Raw genomic sequence first — 18,131 nt, forward strand, 5'->3', positions numbered from 1 at the left:
AGTCCAAGACGTGCGCCCAGTACTGCATGCCATGTTGTCATTCTCTTCCACTACTTGCCCATTTCTCTACCGGGGTCTGCAAAGAACTGGGCGGGCCACAGGACTCCCTGAAGCCACCCTCTCAGCCATCTACCCGCAGCTCAAATGATCAAAATAAAATGATTCTCATTGCAGATGCCTCGATTTTCTCCCTGATGTTCTGGGCTGAATTACATTCTAATGTGAAACAACCCCCAGGAGCCAAGCAGATCAGGCGCTTGGCCTTGGCTACATTTTCAAAGGGTCCCGTCCCAACCTCACCAGCAAAATAATTCCTTTTTGTGGGAGGAAGCTGTCTTCCCACCCCCACCGCCACCGCCAAAGTAAAGGCTGCTAGACTAGCTCCTTTTGGATGATATATTCTTTTAAGCAGCTGGGTTGCTCTTTGCAAAAAGATGGCAGTTTGGGGGTGGGGGGAATCCATTATATGTCCAAATGCGTTTTCTCTTTTCTTGTTTAATGTTTTTTTAAGGGCAAAAGCAAGTCTAATTTTGAACCCACAGGTTCGGGCGAAGTTGCTGAGCTAATTATGAGTTTGTTCAACCAAGACTCCCAAGTAATAGAGATCACTAACTCAGAAGGAAGGCTTACTCTTCCAAGAACTGTGAATTCAGAAGCTGTTCTCCATCCTCAATCTATAATTCAAAAAAAAAAAAAGCAAAAATTGTTCATCAAGGGCGCTTTTGATTCCTTCTGCTCGCGATCTTAATTAAGAGCCTTAGATTTGGGTGGGGAGGAGTCCTCCTCTGTTTCTAAGGTGCCTTTGGTCCAGAAGGCAGACTAAGCTTGATGTCAGCGGGCCACACCGGCCTCTCTGGCCTCCCGCTTCCCAGCATTGGCATAAGCTGCAGCTGCCACCGCCGCCAAAGGAGAACTGGAAGCCCCGGGAGGGAGGGACTAGGCCCCAGGGGAAGGCTGAGAGCCCACCACTCCAGCGCGGGCCCACAGCTGCCAGAGACCTTGGCGCGCCCACTCCATAGCTTCTGTCCGGATCCATGCTCTCCTGGCGCGGTGCGGCTCGGCGCGGCTCGGCGCGGCGCGGCAAGGCGGCGTCCACTCCGCTAGCTTTTCTCAAACGCAGTTTATTTATAGGGAGCTAAATTATCACACAGGGTTGGGTGAGGGGAGGCTCAGTCTTTAAGCTAGCGATCCCGTTTGATTACCAGAGACCCGAAAGAGCAGGACCTGACCAGTAACTACTGCTTCTCTCCTCCCCCTCCCTCTGTCTCTGTCTCTGTCTCTCCCTCCCTCCCTACCCCCCCTCTCTCTCTTTCTCTTTCTCCTCCTCCCTGCCTCTCTCTCTGTTTCCACACCCCCCTGTGTGTGTCTGTGTGTGCTTGCGCGCCGTACCCGCGCGCGCGCACATGCTGGGGTGTTCAGGGGAGTGCATCATCTTCCCCATGAGGAGGGATAGGGATAATGGTTTGGGTGGATGGCGGTCTTGCTCTTGGCAAAAGTGAAGATACATTGGCCAAGAGCTTGATGAATGACCATAGTGGGGGCGCTTGCTCCTCTTTCTTCCACTACCAGAGAATAGGAGAATAAGAAAACAGAAGTAGAAATGCAGAAACAGACAAAGGAGAGAGAAAGAGAAGCAGGAGAGAAAATTGCATTTAAGATATGAAGATACGTGAGTGAAATAAACCACAAAATAAAAATCAAATCCTCATCTTTTTTCTGTAATCACTGAAAACAAGAGATGCAAAAATGCTCAGTTCATAGGTGGACTCAGCTTCAAGGGCAGCACACCTCAAGTCCAGCTTACCCTTCCTTCTCAACTGTGCTCGTCCTGCGCCAGTCAGGTTCTCTCCGCCCCCGACCCCCATCCCCACCCCCCCACTCCCGCAGGGGCTTTGCAGGCCAGGGGAACTCAACTCGGTTGGGCCGGTGTGTAAGTTTCCGCTTGGCCCCGCCTCCCCCTCCCCCCACCCTAGGCTGTGGTCCCGCCCCAAGACTGGAGCCCGCTGGGCGGCGCGCTGATTGGCTAGTGCCTGGCGTAGCCAGGCTCGGCAGCTCGGGCTCTCTCCGGCTCTCTCCAGACTCTGTGGCCAGTAGTTTGCGGCAGCGGGAGGAGGAGCAGCAAGAGCAGCAGTAGCGGCGGCGGCTGGCTCAGAGGAGAGATAGAGGAGCGGGTGCAGACCGCAGCCCCGGCTACCGCTCACCATGTTTGGCTTTCTCGGGGGGCATTGGCATCCACTTCCCTAGCCCCTCGCGGGCCCTTGGCGCGGTGTCCTCCCTGGCTTTCCAGCTGAGCCAATTCGTCTGAGATCTGAAACCTCCCACCCCAAACCCATTTCTTCCTGCTCTCTCATACTCCACACTCACACTTCCCATCCACACACACTCTTCCTCCCTTTCGCACATCCACGCACAGCCCGACACAGAGAGACAGATCTCCCTAGCGCGCTAGCGCTGGGGAGGGAGAAAGCCCTAAGCAGGGCGCTTCTCTTGGAGGATGGGATCCAGACGCTCCGGCAAGTAAACTTTGGAGGCGACAGAACCTCTGGACCCTGGCAGCAGTTGAGGCAGAACCCAGCGACCTGAGCCTGAACTAAAGAGGGCTTTCTGCGGCGGCGGGGGCGGCGGCGGCGGCGGCAGCAGCAGCAGCGGCGGCGGCGGCAGCGGCAGTGGCAGCGGCTGCGGTCCCTGGAGCAACACCCCAGCCCAAACCTAGGGAAACGAAGAAGCCCGGGTGCCCGCGACTGCAGCCCCGCCTCTCCTGGCCGGTACTGTAGTAGCTTCCCTTCTTCACCTTCCCATTTCCCCCCTACCTCCCTCCATCCCGGGGAATTGGAAAGAGCAGGACTTTGCTTTTCTTGGACAAATTGCCATCTTCCCATTTTCATAAACTTAAGGCGGAGGCCAGGGCTGCGTTGGTAACTTTGATTTCTGAGCTACAAACGCCCGCAGACCCTCAACCGCTCTGTGGGAAGAACCCAGCGCCCACCTCGGATCCTGGGCAGACGCGCCCCCCACGCCCTCGGACGCCAACCTCAGCGCCAGAGAGCACTCTCGCATCTCTCCCCTCCCCCCTTCCTCTGCCCGCCCCGGGACAGCCCTAGAGCTCAGCCAAATCCTTGGGAATCCACGGACCTTGCCAGCAACTCAGACTTCTGCCCGTGATCCCCCCCTTTATCCCCAACAGGACTCAGAGAGGCCAGAGTGGCCCCCCTGGAACCCGGAGGGTGCGTACCGGGCGGGAGCTCCCTCCGCAGTGAGCTGGGCGCGCTGGGGGGAGGTCCTTGCGCATGCCAGGTGCACAGACTACGCGCTCGCCTGCCCCAGTGCCGGTGCGCTGCGGCGGGTCGCGCAGTGCCTGAAAGGCTGCGCCCCCACAGCCTTCCGCGTCCGCGCCCCAAATACCGTCCCAACTCTGCCGCTTGTGGCCGTCTGGGGCGTGCGAGCGCCACTAGACCCGCAGCCCTGCGCCGCTGCAGCCAGTCGCGCCCGGCTAACTTTGAAGGGGGAAAACTGAGTAGCCGGGCTGGAGGGAGGGGGCTCGGGGCCGCGCGGTGCTCCCTCGGCCCCTCGGAGCCCCCGGGCCCCCAGAGAGCCTCTGCCGAGTCCACTGCAACCTCAGCATTGGAGCCTGCGCGGGTTCATCCCGTGCGCCTCCGGGCCGCCCTGGGCGGGACTCCTCCCGGGGCCTCCGGGGCCACGGGACGCGCGCAACAGGCGGCCCGAGCCGGCGGGAAGCTGGATCGCCGGCGGCGTCGGCCTCGGAGGGGTGTGGAGAGGCGAGGCCAGGCAGAGCCCCGCGCAGCCATGGAGTCTCTCCTACTGCCGGTGCTACTGCTGCTGGCCGTGCTGTGGACACAGGCAGCCGCCCTGATTAACCTTAAATACTCGGTAGAAGAGGAGCAGCGCGCCGGGACGGTGATAGCTAATGTGGCCAAGGACGCGCGGGAGGCGGGCTTCGCTTTGGATCCCCGACAGGCTTCTGCATTCCGCGTGGTGTCCAACTCCGCTCCGCACCTGGTGGACATCAACCCCAGCTCAGGCCTATTGGTCACCAAGCAGAAGATTGACCGAGACCTGCTGTGCCGCCAGAGCCCCAAGTGTATCATCTCACTAGAGGTCATGTCCAGCTCAATGGAGATTTGTGTGATTAAGGTCGAGATCAAGGACCTGAACGACAATGCTCCCAGTTTTCCGGCCGCACAGATAGAGCTGGAGATCTCTGAGGCAGCCAGCCCCGGCACGCGTATCCCACTGGACAGTGCTTATGATCCGGACTCAGGCAGCTTTGGTGTGCAGACCTACGAGCTCACGCCCAATGAGCTTTTTGGCCTGGAGATAAAGACGCGGGGTGATGGTTCGCGCTTTGCTGAACTAGTGGTGGAGAAGAGCCTGGACCGGGAGACACAGTCACACTACAGCTTTCGCATTACTGCGCTAGATGGAGGCGACCCACCACACTTAGGCACAGTTGGCCTCAGCATCAAGGTGACAGACTCCAACGACAACAACCCAGTGTTTGGCGAGTCCACCTACTCAGTGAGTGTGCCTGAAAACTCACCACCCAATACACCGGTCATCCGCCTCAATGCCAGCGATCCAGATGAGGGCACCAACGGCCAGGTGGTCTACTCTTTCTATGGCTATGTCAATGACCGCACACGTGAACTCTTCCAAATTGACCCACACAGCGGCCTGGTCACTGTCACCGGTGCGCTAGACTATGAAGAGGGCCACGTGTATGAACTGGATGTGCAAGCCAAGGACCTGGGGCCCAACTCTATCCCTGCACACTGCAAAGTCACGGTGAGCGTGCTGGACACTAATGACAACCCGCCAATTATCAACCTACTGTCGGTCAATAGCGAGCTTGTGGAGGTGAGCGAGAGCGCCCCCCCGGGCTATGTGATTGCCCTGGTTCGGGTATCTGATCGCGACTCTGGTCTCAATGGACGTGTGCAGTGCCGCTTGCTGGGCAATGTCCCTTTTAGGCTGCAGGAGTATGAGAGCTTCTCCACTATCCTTGTTGATGGAAGGCTGGATCGCGAGCAGCATGACCAGTACAATCTTACGATTCAGGCTCGAGACAGCGGTGTGCCTATGCTGCAAAGTGCCAAGTCTTTTACTGTGCGCATCACTGATGAGAATGACAACCACCCACACTTCTCCAAGCCTTACTATCAAGTCATTGTGCAGGAGAACAACACTCCTGGAGCCTATCTGCTCTCTGTGTCCGCCCGCGACCCTGACTTGGGTCTCAATGGCAGCGTCTCCTACCAAATTGTGCCATCACAGGTGCGAGACATGCCCGTCTTCACCTATGTCTCCATCAATCCCAACTCTGGTGATATATATGCGCTACGATCCTTTAACCATGAACAGACCAAAGCATTTGAATTCAAGGTGCTGGCCAAGGATGGCGGCTTGCCCTCGCTGCAAAGCAACGCCACAGTGAGGGTCATTATCCTCGACGTCAATGACAATACCCCAGTCATCACCGCCCCACCTCTGATCAATGGCACTGCTGAGGTCTACATTCCTCGAAACTCTGGCATTGGCTACTTGGTGACTGTAGTTAAGGCAGACGATTACGACGAAGGCGAAAATGGCCGAGTCACCTATGACATGACAGAAGGTGACCGAGGTTTCTTTGAAATAGATCAGGTCAACGGAGAAGTCAGAACAACTCGCACCTTTAATGAGAACTCCAAGGCTTCCTATGAGCTTATAGTGGTAGCCCATGACCATGGCAAGACATCTCTTTCTGCCTCTGCCCTTGTACTAATCTACCTGTCCCCAGCTCTTGATGCCCAAGAGTCAATGGGCTCTGTGAACTTATCCCTGATTTTCATTATTGCTCTGGGCTCTATTGCCGGCATTCTCTTTGTCACTATGATCTTCGTGGCAATCAAGTGCAAGCGTGACAACAAAGAGATCCGGACCTACAACTGCAGGTAGAGCCAACTTTTTTTCTCTTTTCTTCTGTGTTTTGAATGAGTAAGATATGTGTTTTTGTGTCTGTGTAAAACCCTCAGTGCTTTTGTTTCCCACTTAAATGCATGCAGCATAACTCACGGTTCGTCTTTGTGGAGGGTGAAAAGTTTGTGACAGTCCAAGTTGATCAATTCTTTTGATCTGACAATTTGCTGGAAGACAATCATTTACTGTTTGAATGGATTCTGTCACATAATGATGATGAGCAGAAAAGCAATTATCATTTTAAAATTTGCACAGCTGTCTCCAGTGAAGTTAAGGGGGAAAAAATGAGAGGAGGAGGGAGGGAGAATCAAGGAGGGAGAGCTAAAGAGAGACAGATTTTCATATTTTTCGAGAAAGTTCTACAGATCATGGTTTGAGAGCTTGGTTTCCTGGAGCACAGTGTTTTGCAGACAAAACCGGAAAGGAGATGGAGTACCGACAGCTGTCTTGTCCTGCTGTAGGGTTACACTCCATGGAGTGCTGGGAGTGAGTATTTATGATGGGAAACAGTAGGAGGAAGAGAGAAAGCAGTGTGTAGGGAAGCAGGTCGTTAGTGGTTTTTAGTGTGTTCTTGGCTTGTTTTGTATCTAGTTCCCAGACATCTGGCTATCCAAAGTAAAATTCTGTCAAGTATCTGTATGTTTTCAAATATCTGCTTGGTTGGTGTGTGAAGACCAAACATCCCAATGAAAGACAAGACTTTGCATCCAGATGTTTCAGTAAAATAGCAATCTTCTGGAGCTGGCTAAGCTTTCCTCTAATGTAAGACTGTGCTGTGGCATTAAGATCTGGTCCCTACCAGTGGATGTCACTATGGGATATTGTGTTACAGTTTCTCTGAAGTGTGTGTAGGATGTGTGTGGGGGTGGGGAAATAAGGAGAAGAAAAATAAGAGAGGAGGGAAATGTAGAAACTTGAATGGCATGTAATGTTATATTTTTAAAGTCTTGATTTACACATTAGAGGTGCTTGCTGAAGACTTCCTTGCAATTTGATAGAAAAAATAAGTCTAAGAATTTCTAGAATCCTACTTAGGATAATCACATAATTCTTTTTTTCCAGCAGTGTCTCATCGAAACAGTTGAAAAAAGAGTTATTTTTATTTTTTTTACTTTGCTGAAAATGAATGATGCTGCTATTTCTAGCTAAGGTGTGTGTGCTTGTGTGTGCTTTCAACACACCTACACATCTACTGTATCTTATACCATCTGTGCTTGCATGTTAATCAGTCAAAATATGTTCCTGTAGGTCCGATGTGTATCTGACACCATCTGAAATACACACTTCTGTGAATCAGAGCTCCCTGAATATGTAACAGCCATGCAATTATTGTTTCCCTTTTACTATTCTCTGCATTACACAAGTTAGTAGACAAATGCTAACCACACATGAATATCAATCAGGTGCCATAAAAGAGCAGCTGCAATGCCTCATAAATGCTTTAATCCTGTTACTAGTGAAATGGCCATGTCTTTTCTTCCCTTCAGTACCAAGTCACTTGAGATGGGAGAAATGGAAATTAATATTGCTCTTACCTTTGAAACCTGTGAATGCCAGTGGTGATTTTTAGAGGAGAAAATGCAGACTCAATAACATTTTATTTATATGGAGATAATGATAAAGGGGATTCTTTTTAAGCCATTTTCTCAGCATAAAGTAAATGCCTAAGACCCTTCCCATGATGAAAAAGAAATCAGCTTGAAATAAAGATATTGAAGGCTTTGCCACTTCTTGGTGATGTATGACTAGAAGTAAGAGCTCTTTCTGAGAGCTTGCCAGGGACATCATTAAACAGGAAAGAGAGCATTTGAATTGGGGAAAAAGTGCAAATCTCAGTGCTCTCCAACTTCACCCAAATGTGTATTTTGTAAAGTACTCTTTCCTGTGATGGCTCACGATTAATGAAGTATAGTTTAATTAAATAATTGGTCAATACAGAATGGGCCAAGCAATGAATGCCTCCACTGAATAATTGGATGGGGCACTGCCAAACTTACCCATCATGGGTAAACAAAATGATTAGAACTTCCCATTGATTCAGTAAGCAGATCAGAAAAGAAATGTAACCCTGGCCCTGAGATTTAGGGGGATTCTATCTGCCCCTTGGCCTCTGTATCATCAATTTGCCATCATTTCAAGTCAGACTGGGCAGAGAGCAAAAAAGGTGAGGTGAAATAAATTGCTTAGCTCTAGGTAGATCCCAGGGACAAAGCAATAATTTGCCTTGGTAGAAATGGATAGATATGCAAACTCCCCATCTGCTCAGACTTCTTAGAATCCTAAAGTTCAGCAGAAGCCTATCTTTCTTTGTGATTAGGCAGGGTTTTCTAGTTCTTTGCTTCTGCAGGACCTCTTCCTGAAATGCATTAATTTATGAGGCTTGTGAGATGATCTGCAATTGCTGCTTGAATTGAGCTCCCTTTTTGTATTCTGACAACTAGCTTTGTCAAGTGAGAACACAGATACACTCTTTCACTTGTAAAGTCCAACCTGTATTATTTATTAACCTTATTGTTTTGCTGGTTATTACTTAGAGATTGAATTCTCAAACAATAAGCTGAAATCATTATGTGCAAAGTAATTCATGACATTGAGAATCTGGCTACATTTTTATGTATTTCTTTTGACAAGTCTCTGAATGCTTGGTGTCTTTTCTGCACGTTCCTCGGTCTGTGTCAGTGTTAATTAAATTGAGCTTTTTATGTTCCAGTTGCAGCACAGCTGCTTGTAGGTACACCTGAATGGAGAAGGATGCTGAATGCACTAACCTTTAAATTCCTTTGCAGTAATTGTTTAACCATCACTTGTCTCCTCGGCTGTTTTATAAAAGGACAAAACAGCAAGTGTCTGCATTGCATCTCGGTTTCTCCCATTAGCGAGGAGCAAGACAAAAAGGCAGAGGAGAAAGTGAGCCTAAGGGGAAAGAGGTAAAAAGGCATTTCCCCTCTTTCAAATGGGTTTGGCTATCAGATTTCTCTAGGAGAGGAGGGGGAAGGGTGGAAAGTAGAAGGGAGCTGGGCTAGGGCAGGGAGGAGGGTGTGGATGAGCCAAGCTAGGAGCTACTGGAGGACAAGGTCTGAACCTCAACCCTAGTTTAAGAGTGATAAGTTTAATCACAGAGGAAGCTGCTCCATGGTGTTTGCCAAGTTACAAATTCCTGGAGGCATTGGCAAGAGCTTTTCTTAATTCCCTCTTTCTTCTTTCCTGTTAAATTGGCACTTACTTTTTTACTTTACCCAGTACTTCCTCTAGGTTCCAGAGAAGCTTCAGATTTGAGCATTTTCTTGCTCTCTCCCATAGGCTCGACTTTCCCCACCCCCACCCTTGCTTACTGGCCACTCACAATGAAAAATTCCAAATCTAATATATAAAAATTTCTGTGGGAGGGGTTGGTGGGAGGTTAGTAAGTTTAATATGAACACTTCATGGCCCTCAGTTGGTTTTTCGCATGCAAAAAGCACAGGGAGAAACCCGATGATGTAATGCATCAGAATAAGGAGCTGAAGCAGAGATGGGGTGCAACCCTCTGGGGTGCTTAATGTTTCTTCATCAGTGCATGGTCTGGGAAGGTGTTCTATTCATGCTGCCTTTTCTGTCACATAGAATCGCTGAGTACTCCTATGGGCATCAAAAGAAATCAAGTAAGAAGAAAAAAATTAGTAAGAATGACATCCGTCTTGTACCTCGGGATGTGGAGGAGACAGACAAGATGAATGTTGTCAGTTGCTCCTCTCTTACTTCCTCCCTCAACTACTTCGACTACCACCAGCAGACACTGCCCCTGGGCTGCCGACGCTCTGAGAGCACTTTCCTGAATGTGGAGAGCCAGAACACCCGCAACACCACCGCCAACCATATCTACCATCATTCCTTCAACAGCCAGGGTCCCCAGCAGCCAGATCTGATCATCAATGGTGTGCCCCTGCCTGAGGTGAGTGCAGCTGAGTGGTCCTGTGAGGTCTTCCCAGAACTTCTGGAGCTGCTTGCTATACCATAGGCCATTCTGGGGGCACATCCCTTGTCTAAGCTCATTTTCACACTCTGCATTTTACTGATAGTGCTTTGTGGGACAAATAGTGATTCAACATTTGTGTAAGGGGTGGTGTTGGGAGTCTGAACTCAAATGATCTGAGCCTTGACATGCCTTCATAATGTCCTAACATACTAAGAGATGGTTTCACCTGTTGCAGCCAGCTATGCATGCTCAAAAGCCAGTGTTACCAGCTTGGAGACTAAAGCAGCTTATGGTTGCCAAGCAGTGTTGAAAATGAGTGAATCCCTCTAATGCTTCAATTCCACTTTCCTCTTGTGGTTCAGAATCCTAAAAGCCACTCCCCATTTTGTTTTTTTCTTCTCACACTACTGTTCTCTGCCATCTATCTTGCTGGCATTATGGCTAATAAAACACAAGCAATAATGTTTAAAAAGTCACAGTGTTGGCTCTTAGCAGTTCTGGAATTTTGTTTGACAGTTGAGGAGGTTGAAACTGCCACTAATATGAATATTGTATGAAGTAGCCATGTATGTGAATTAACTGTTTCCCTTCAGTTTGGCCGTTTTCATGGAGACATTTTACAAAGCACAATATGGTCAAATGTCTGTTGGTTGTTGAATTATTTTGGGCAGTAGGGTGATATGCCTGTGTTAATAATGACGATAGAGGGAGTGGGCCAGTAGAAGGCTATAAACAAGTTATTAAGTTGATCTCATTTTCTGTGAATTGCTTAAGTCCCTCTTTGATTGGAAATTTAATACACTGGGAGATATACTTTCTACCTAGTCACTATGAAAGCTATTCTGCAGATTTCAAGTGCACTTCAACAGTTTTTCAGGGTACATTCACAAGCACCATCTCATTATAAACTCATAAACAGACATCTTAATATATTTCTCTTTGGTGGAAGATGAAACAAAGGTTTAGAGATGCCAAGGAACTTGCTCAGACTCAGACAGCACATCACACTTCTTAAGTGTTTGAGTAGTACATCCTGCCTTTAGAAATGTTTTAGACTGACATACCTAGGCAATCATGGGAACATAAGATGGACTCATAGTGGTTGTTTCAGTTTTGTAAGGTAAAGGGTGCTTAGGACCATTTACATTGTTTCCCTGTGTCTCCTAGTTCCTGGAAAATAATTCCTACCAGAATTAATAGCATGGAAAAAGCAGTATTTTTACTGAGCAACTTATAATATTCTGCTGTCAACAAAAGGACCAGAATTTTAAGTACATAACTCTATGAATACAGAGTTATTCAAAGCATAGTGCTGTGCCATGAAAACTCAGTTCTAAGTATTAAGAACCCATAATATCGCTAGAGCCTCATAGACTGCTTGGAGAGATTCAGTGGACCACTAATAGTTCAGCAATAGAGATAAAAAGGTAAGGGTTTGTAGTAGAATCAAATGGACCATGATTTTGAATCCAGGAGTCACCTTTTACTATGAGACCTCTCCGAGTCTCTGTTTCCTCATCTAAAAAAGTGGGTACATCTATTTCAGGAAGTTTTTCTAAGAAAAAAATAAAACATTATGAATTGTAAAGAGTGTATGTGATTTATAATTGTCCCTAAAAATAGAGAGCATTGTTTTACTTGAAAACTGGAGAATCACCATTAGCAATGGGCTAGTCACTTGAATATGTCTCTCCAGTCTCTATAACCAAATAGGAATTCAGGCTAGCTCTATGTAGATAATACTACAAGATGGTGTAACCCGACTATTGACTCATAGTGATTGTTGAATAATGAAAATGAAAAATGTGAATATTGCAAATTTGATTGCTGGTCTGTTATTGCTTGGGGTGATGGAGAAAAATATAGAATCCTGAAGATTTGGTGATCATTTTACTATCAATTCAATTTCCTTAGAAAAAGGAGCCATGTTGTCTACTGAATATGTGCAAGAAGCAGAAGGTTACTTGGTTCACCTAATATCATTGGTGTCTTTTCTGGGTTTCTTCTAAGGCCAGGGTAAAACAAAGAATTTCAGAAAGCTAAAGGCTCAGTTATGCTGCTTTCTCTGACTCTCAAAGCTAGATATCCCCTTTGTCAAAAAAAAAAAAAATTGCACCCTTCTGGCATGTAGGGTTAGTCTGAGGTTACATATGTATTTCCAGTAAATAGTTTTGGAAAGTTCATAGTCAAGCATCCATCAAGATATTTTGGATAGAGAAAATGACACTTTTACTTTTCTTTCATACCATAAGCCCCTGCACATTGATGGCATAGACTGCTTAGATTTGGTATGACCTACGGAAGAATAGGAATGATTGATGTGTTTATTCAACTGATATTTGTTGAGTGTTTCTTGTGAGGTACTGCTCTAGGGTCTGTAGTTTCAGACACAAAAAATAAATACATAAAAATGAAAATGCAATGAATGCATATTCTAAAATGAGGCTCACATATAAACAAGTAGTTTTCAATATAGGATGCTAAATGTTACTATATTGTGCAGTAGGATTCCTAGAGTAATAATGTTCTGGTGTATTTCCCACCTTTATACTCATACTAATCCATCCAAGAAATAATTCACATATGAAGCACTTATACTGCTGCAAATGATACGTGCTATGATGTAGTAAGTAGGCGATTCTACGGAAATTTCTCTTAAGTCGTATTATGACATTAAATTTATCCTTTATGTTATTTCATGAAACCACTTTTCATTTGTTCTTAACTCAACCTACTAGCATTTATTGCATGGTTAGAATGTGGCAAACACTGTATCTGCTATTTGCTAGTGATGCAAAGATAAAACACTTGGTCTTTGACATCAGAGAGCTTAAGAGAAACAGACAAATAACACAGTTTCAGTTCTGGATGGTGTCCCTTTCCTAAGCATATTCGACATTCTTACTCTTCAGATTGGGACCAAAGGTCGCTACACATTATATTCTCCTGCTGTGGTACCTTTTATGGCACACACTCCTTTTATTATTTGTACAGTGATAGGGATTATTTGAAATAGTAATTACACAAGTAAGTAGACTCAGATCTACTGTGCTTACCCCTTGTTTCAACTGCACTTGACTTTGAAACGTATCACCACTGCAGTATATTAATTAAACCATCAAGTGTTTTTTATAATGCTTAATGCTCCCAGCTATGTAGCAGGTTGTGTAGAGATTCCAAATATGTATAAGAGGAAAGGAACTTTTGCCCTCAGAGTGTTCACAGTCTAGCTAGGGAGCCAAGAACATTCAAAGGATTCAGCTGCCAAGGAGGCAACACAAAGATAGCTTTAGTTACCCCTTCCTTTGTATGCTAGTTAGTATTTCTTCTTTCAAGGCAACCCAGATATTATTTTAATGTAAATTTGCTGCTGAGCTAGCTAGGCTTGGTTCTGAATTGAAGGTATCTTTTGTTTAGGTGGTAGGGCTCAAAGCAAGAGCTAAGTGTATACTAGTCAAGTGCTCTACCACTAATTACCCTTAGCCTATATAAACCTAGTTTCCTTCCAATTAGATCAGGTCAAAGGTCATGGGAGCATGGCTTTGAATGTGGTTAGGTAGGTTAGGTAAAGAGCATGGAGCACTGATCTAGAAAATTGGAATTTAACTTCTTGTACTGCAGAGATAGCCTCCTGTAGAACCAGATGTGAATATTTTCCTGTCCTCTGCTGTTGCTTGAGATGTCAGCTATGGTAATTTTATGGTTTTGTATACAAATATGAGAAGGTAACGTGGAAGGTGTCTTTATGTTTGCAGAAGGATTTTGTAGAATCCGTGATGCCTTGTACCTTTTAAATAGTTTAACTTGGATTCACATTCTTTGGCATCCTAGTTTATTTAGTTTGTAGGCTTTATGTATGAATGCAGTGTGTGTGTGTGTGTGTGTGTGTGTGTGTGTGTGTGTGTGTGTGTAAGAGAGAGAGAGAGAGAGAGAGAGAGAGAGAGAGAGAGAGAGAGAGAGAACAGAAGAAAAAGAGATTGAAAAGAAGAAAGATATTAGGCTTGCTAGTATTTTTCTGAAAATATCTGGATTTTATTCTGAGAATTCCTTAGTGTGTCACATTTTTTCTTTAAACTTCTGATATTATGTGACTAGAAGCATGAATAGTGGGTGTTACTGGGTTCTAGAAAATGTGATTCCTTTGTATATTAGTATTCTTGTATTGCCCCTTTGGTCAGTAGGGAGGGGCTCTGGTCATTAAATGTCACAAATAGAACTTACGTTTTTTCCTATGAAGAGTGGAGATTTGGGTCGAGTCTGTTTCTTTTCATTTCCAGGATGGGTGAAGTGGTCCAAATACATTTAACCTTTTGTGAGACTTTCTTCTTCTTCTTCTTCTTCTTCTTCTTCTTCTTCTTCTTCTTCTTCTTCTTCTTCTTCTTCTTCTTCAATTTTTAGTTTCTGATGCTCAATGATTTGGAGCTGACTCTGTTCTGCATGAGGGATAGTAGGGAGGAACTTCTAGAACGTCTACATAGATGCAAGGGATTTCTGTTTTGGCTTACCCTCAATCTTGAATTTTCTCTTTATGTTTTTACTTGAAACCATTTGCTGGCAAACTGTAGCATTTTTGATATGAAACATTTGTTCATGTGTGTGTGTGTGTGTGTGTGTGTGTGTGTGTGTGTGTATGTGTGTGTTTTACTCCAGTTGTTTGTGCAACAGCTTTATAAGTAGTAATGTAGCAGTGGAAGAATCTGCAGAACAAGGCTATGTATGACAGGGAGCATAATGAATGCTTCCAGTTAGCCTACAAAATGTCTGAATGCATGGCCATGTTATGACAAATATGGAAAATAAAATATGATTTAGGTCTTGAAGAAAAATTTAAAAATGAAAGAAACCTCTCAGTATGCTTTGTTCCTTAAAACAAAGAAAGATTGGGATTTGCAATGACTTGAAAAATAAATTTGGAATGTGGATAACCACAAGCCAGTCAGACCGACAACAGACCCAGAAAGCAATACAAACCTAGTAACTCCAATGAAGCCAGTTTACATAGGATGGATACCATACACAGTATCACTTACAGTTTTAGATCACTAAATTCTAAATTTACGTCACTAATTCTAAAACCAACAAGCATTTCCTTCTGTGAGCTTAGGTTTTAAAAAAAAAGTTTCCTTGCCAAATGCAGTGGCACATGCCTGTATTCCTGACACTCAAGAGGCAGAAGCAGGCAGATTACTGAGAGTTTGAGGCCAGCCTGGTTTACAAAGCGAGATCAGGACAGCCAAGGCTACACAGAGAAACTGTCTGGAAAACGCAACCCTAACCTCCAAAAACCCAAGCCAACCCAAGCAACCCAAAACAAAAAACAAAAAACAAAAAACAAAAAACAAAAAACGTTTCTCCCCCCCCCATAAAAGAACAACCCAAAACAAAAATCAACCCAAATAACAAGACAAAACAAACAAAACCCAAAAAACTGGTTCCTTGTTATTATAGGATCTTGAACTCACTGAAGCCATATCTATAAAGGTCAAAAGACATCCTAAGGCTGCAAGATGAAGCAGTAGAAAACAAAGCATCCCTGCACCACCTTGAGCTCGCTTCAAAACTCAAGGGCTCTACTTCTACCAGTGGCTATTCTTGGGCTACCACTGCCTGCTGTATGTTTACTAGGCCAGTTTCACATCTAGCTGAGGTAGTGCCTCTCCCAGCGGGCATCGGGTAGCAAGCTGTGTTCCAGAATAAACTGTTCCTCTGTCGTCTCCATGCAACTGCTGCAGAACTGACTTAGTTTACATTAGTATTTGCTAATTTATTATTATCATTCCTTATTGGCAATTAACTGGTTACCTGAGAGATCACCTCTCTCCCAGTACACCTTCACTGAAGTTGAGCTTAGCCAGAGTGCTTGCTAATGATCCTGAGATTTTTCTCCCGCAGGGATCAGGAGGCAGGACATTTTCCAGAGAATGCCCCGGGGCTTTGGAATTCCTCTTATCGCAGGACCATTGTGGTCCAGCCTGTTTTTCTTCTGTTCATCAGATTCACAAAGTTTGAAAGGGCTGTCCCATTGTCTCCCCAAACTTGCCCTGATCTACTACTACTGTTGAGTCCATATACTGTGCCCAGCTGTTCAAACTTGGCAGGTAGGAGATAGATAAGCAGGAGTTAGAGAAATGAAAAAAGATGGAGTTACTGCCTGGCCAACGTAGAGTCTTTCATTTATGGCCCTGCAGTACTTTTAACTTTCAGATGTTGACCCCTTTGCTTATGAGTCTTAGCTTTCACGGCTTGCGGGAGGCCAAGCCTGACTAGATCGTGTCTCATACGTGGATAAATAAAGGCACGTGTCTAAGAGTTCTGGGTCTGAGAGGTGGGAGGCTGGTGCTAGAGCGGCCTTTTCCCACCCCTGAGAGAAGGCTGGATATTTTGATGTGTGACTGGCTGGCCTTTAATGAGTGCTTCATTTACTTCAAACAATTGGGAGATTTGAAGTGAAAGTCCCAGTGGGGTCAGTTGTTTGTAGAGGGAAATGCTCTTCAAGTTTCATTTCCTGTTGAGTATGAGAAGTGATTTTTTTTTAACGTGGGCTGCTTAGTGGGGTCACCCAGATTCCACTCTGCTAATGCCTGCCTGTGTCCCCCACAGGAATGATGAGCTGCCGAGATGGGCTTTCTCAGCTCCAGGAGTTGGATTTCTATGAAGTAGCCTTTTTGGCTTTGGGTTAGTGCTTTGCTTAAAAGATTGGCTGTGACCGCAAAGGGCCATAGACTTCTTGGAATAGTTGTCATGAAAATGTGGTTACAGAAAAGGCAAATGTCCTGTGGGCTTGGTGGGACAGCTGGGTCACCACAGCTTCAGGGAGCTTGAGGGAAAGAGTCCCAAATTTAAGGCCAGCATGGCCTAGACTGTGAATTCAAGAGTATTCTGAGCAACTCACTGATCCTCATAAAAAAAAAGAAAGAAAGAAAGAAAAGAAAAGAAAAAAGAAAACAAAAGGGGTGAGAATGGAGTCCCGGGCATCTTGAGATCCTGGCTTCTGTGCACAGTGCCTCCCACCTCAAATCAAATAACCAGCCCAAGTGCATACAGCTGTGGCCAAAGCCGACGCCAGGTACCTTGACAGTAGTTCCTCAGCTTCCCCGTGTATTTCATTCTCTTTCAGAAGAGAAGACCACCAATCCCCTCCTCTCCCGGAGGCTGGTAGGTGTGTTCTTGCAAAGCTGACCCACCAGGCTGCGTGTTTGTTTTGCAAATTACACCCTTTGTTATCTACCCAAGGTGATCCTCTGTGTTTAAAGAAACCTAGGGTGGATTCCTTCTTCAGGAAAGGATCCTAATGTAATATGAACAGCCAACGCTTAACTGTCTTCCTTTGGAAGTCTGGAGTTTTACATATTTTGTTTGTTTAAAGCCAGGCTCATTACCCTGGTAAGATTTGCAAAAGCTTTGAAAGCTAGGGCAAATTCCTTATTCCCAGGGAAGGTAACTGGCTCTCCTGGGTTAATTCCTGCTTGAATTTCACTTAATTAAAAATGCAACTATGTAATAGTTAAAACATACAGAGTCCAGACCTGACAGATACATGCCATGTAGCTTTAACACATTTTTATAGTTTTTATTTGCTACAGATATGAAAAAACGAAATAAAAATGTGTAGCTTTCCCTAGTCAGCCCAGTCTTTTCCCTCATGCTCCTCACTTCCTATGCCTATGGTACAAACCTGCCAGCAATGCTTTTAGGTCTTTCTACCTTCTCTTTTAAAGTTCATTCCTTTTTTTTTTTCCTCTAGTATGTAAAAGCTCCTCAGGTCAATGAGGATTTCCTGGATTGAGTAGAGCCTAGAAATTACTTTGAAACATGAAAGAATTCCTTTATAATTTTTGTTTAAATTGAGTATTTGTGAAGGGATAGAGGGATTTTTCAGATGCAATGAGACTGACAAGCGTTCGGAGCAGCTACCTTGAGAGCTGTGCACATTTGAGACTTAACCAGACAAGAAGTTTGGTGTCAAGCCTTTGTGCTTCTTGAGCCCAGCATTAGTGGACTAGCACCAGGGCTTCCTAATGTCAGATGCTTAAGCACTGTCTTCATATGCGTAGTCTTCTGATGCTCCATTAAGCCTCTGAGTGCCAGGGTGGCCAGTTTTCAGCTTCTCACACTGGGCCCCATCTGGCCGTTGTTCTGTGGCAAGCTGCTCTCCTTCAGCACCACCAGTAACTGGCCTTGGCGGCCTCAGCTTTCTAGA

General features: G+C 45.7%; 1 protein-coding gene across 4 annotated transcripts in view; it reads left to right on the plus strand.

Annotated features, from left to right (window-relative positions):
• Positions 1–2,081: 2,081 nt before the first annotated feature.
• The window catches only part of PCDH19 (protocadherin 19), a 105,056-nt gene continuing 89,006 nt past the window's right edge, over positions 2,082–18,131 (plus strand). For 2 of the 4 annotated variants that reach the window (XM_084790144.1, XM_084790145.1), the window contains exons 1-2: positions 3,171–5,951; positions 9,580–9,907. In XM_084790144.1, the coding sequence (XP_084646270.1) occupies positions 3,805–5,951; positions 9,580–9,907 (2,475 nt within the window). In that variant the 5' untranslated portion in view covers positions 3,171–3,804. Of the gene's footprint in view, positions 5,952–8,762; positions 8,904–9,579; positions 9,908–18,131 lie in introns of all 4 variants that reach the window. The other 2 variants (XM_084790143.1, XM_084790142.1) reach the window with 2 other exon arrangements.

This window comes from Acomys minous (genome assembly GCF_964271855.1).
Source record: "Acomys minous genome assembly, chromosome: 7".
Lineage (NCBI taxonomy): Eukaryota > Metazoa > Chordata > Mammalia > Rodentia > Muridae > Acomys > Acomys minous.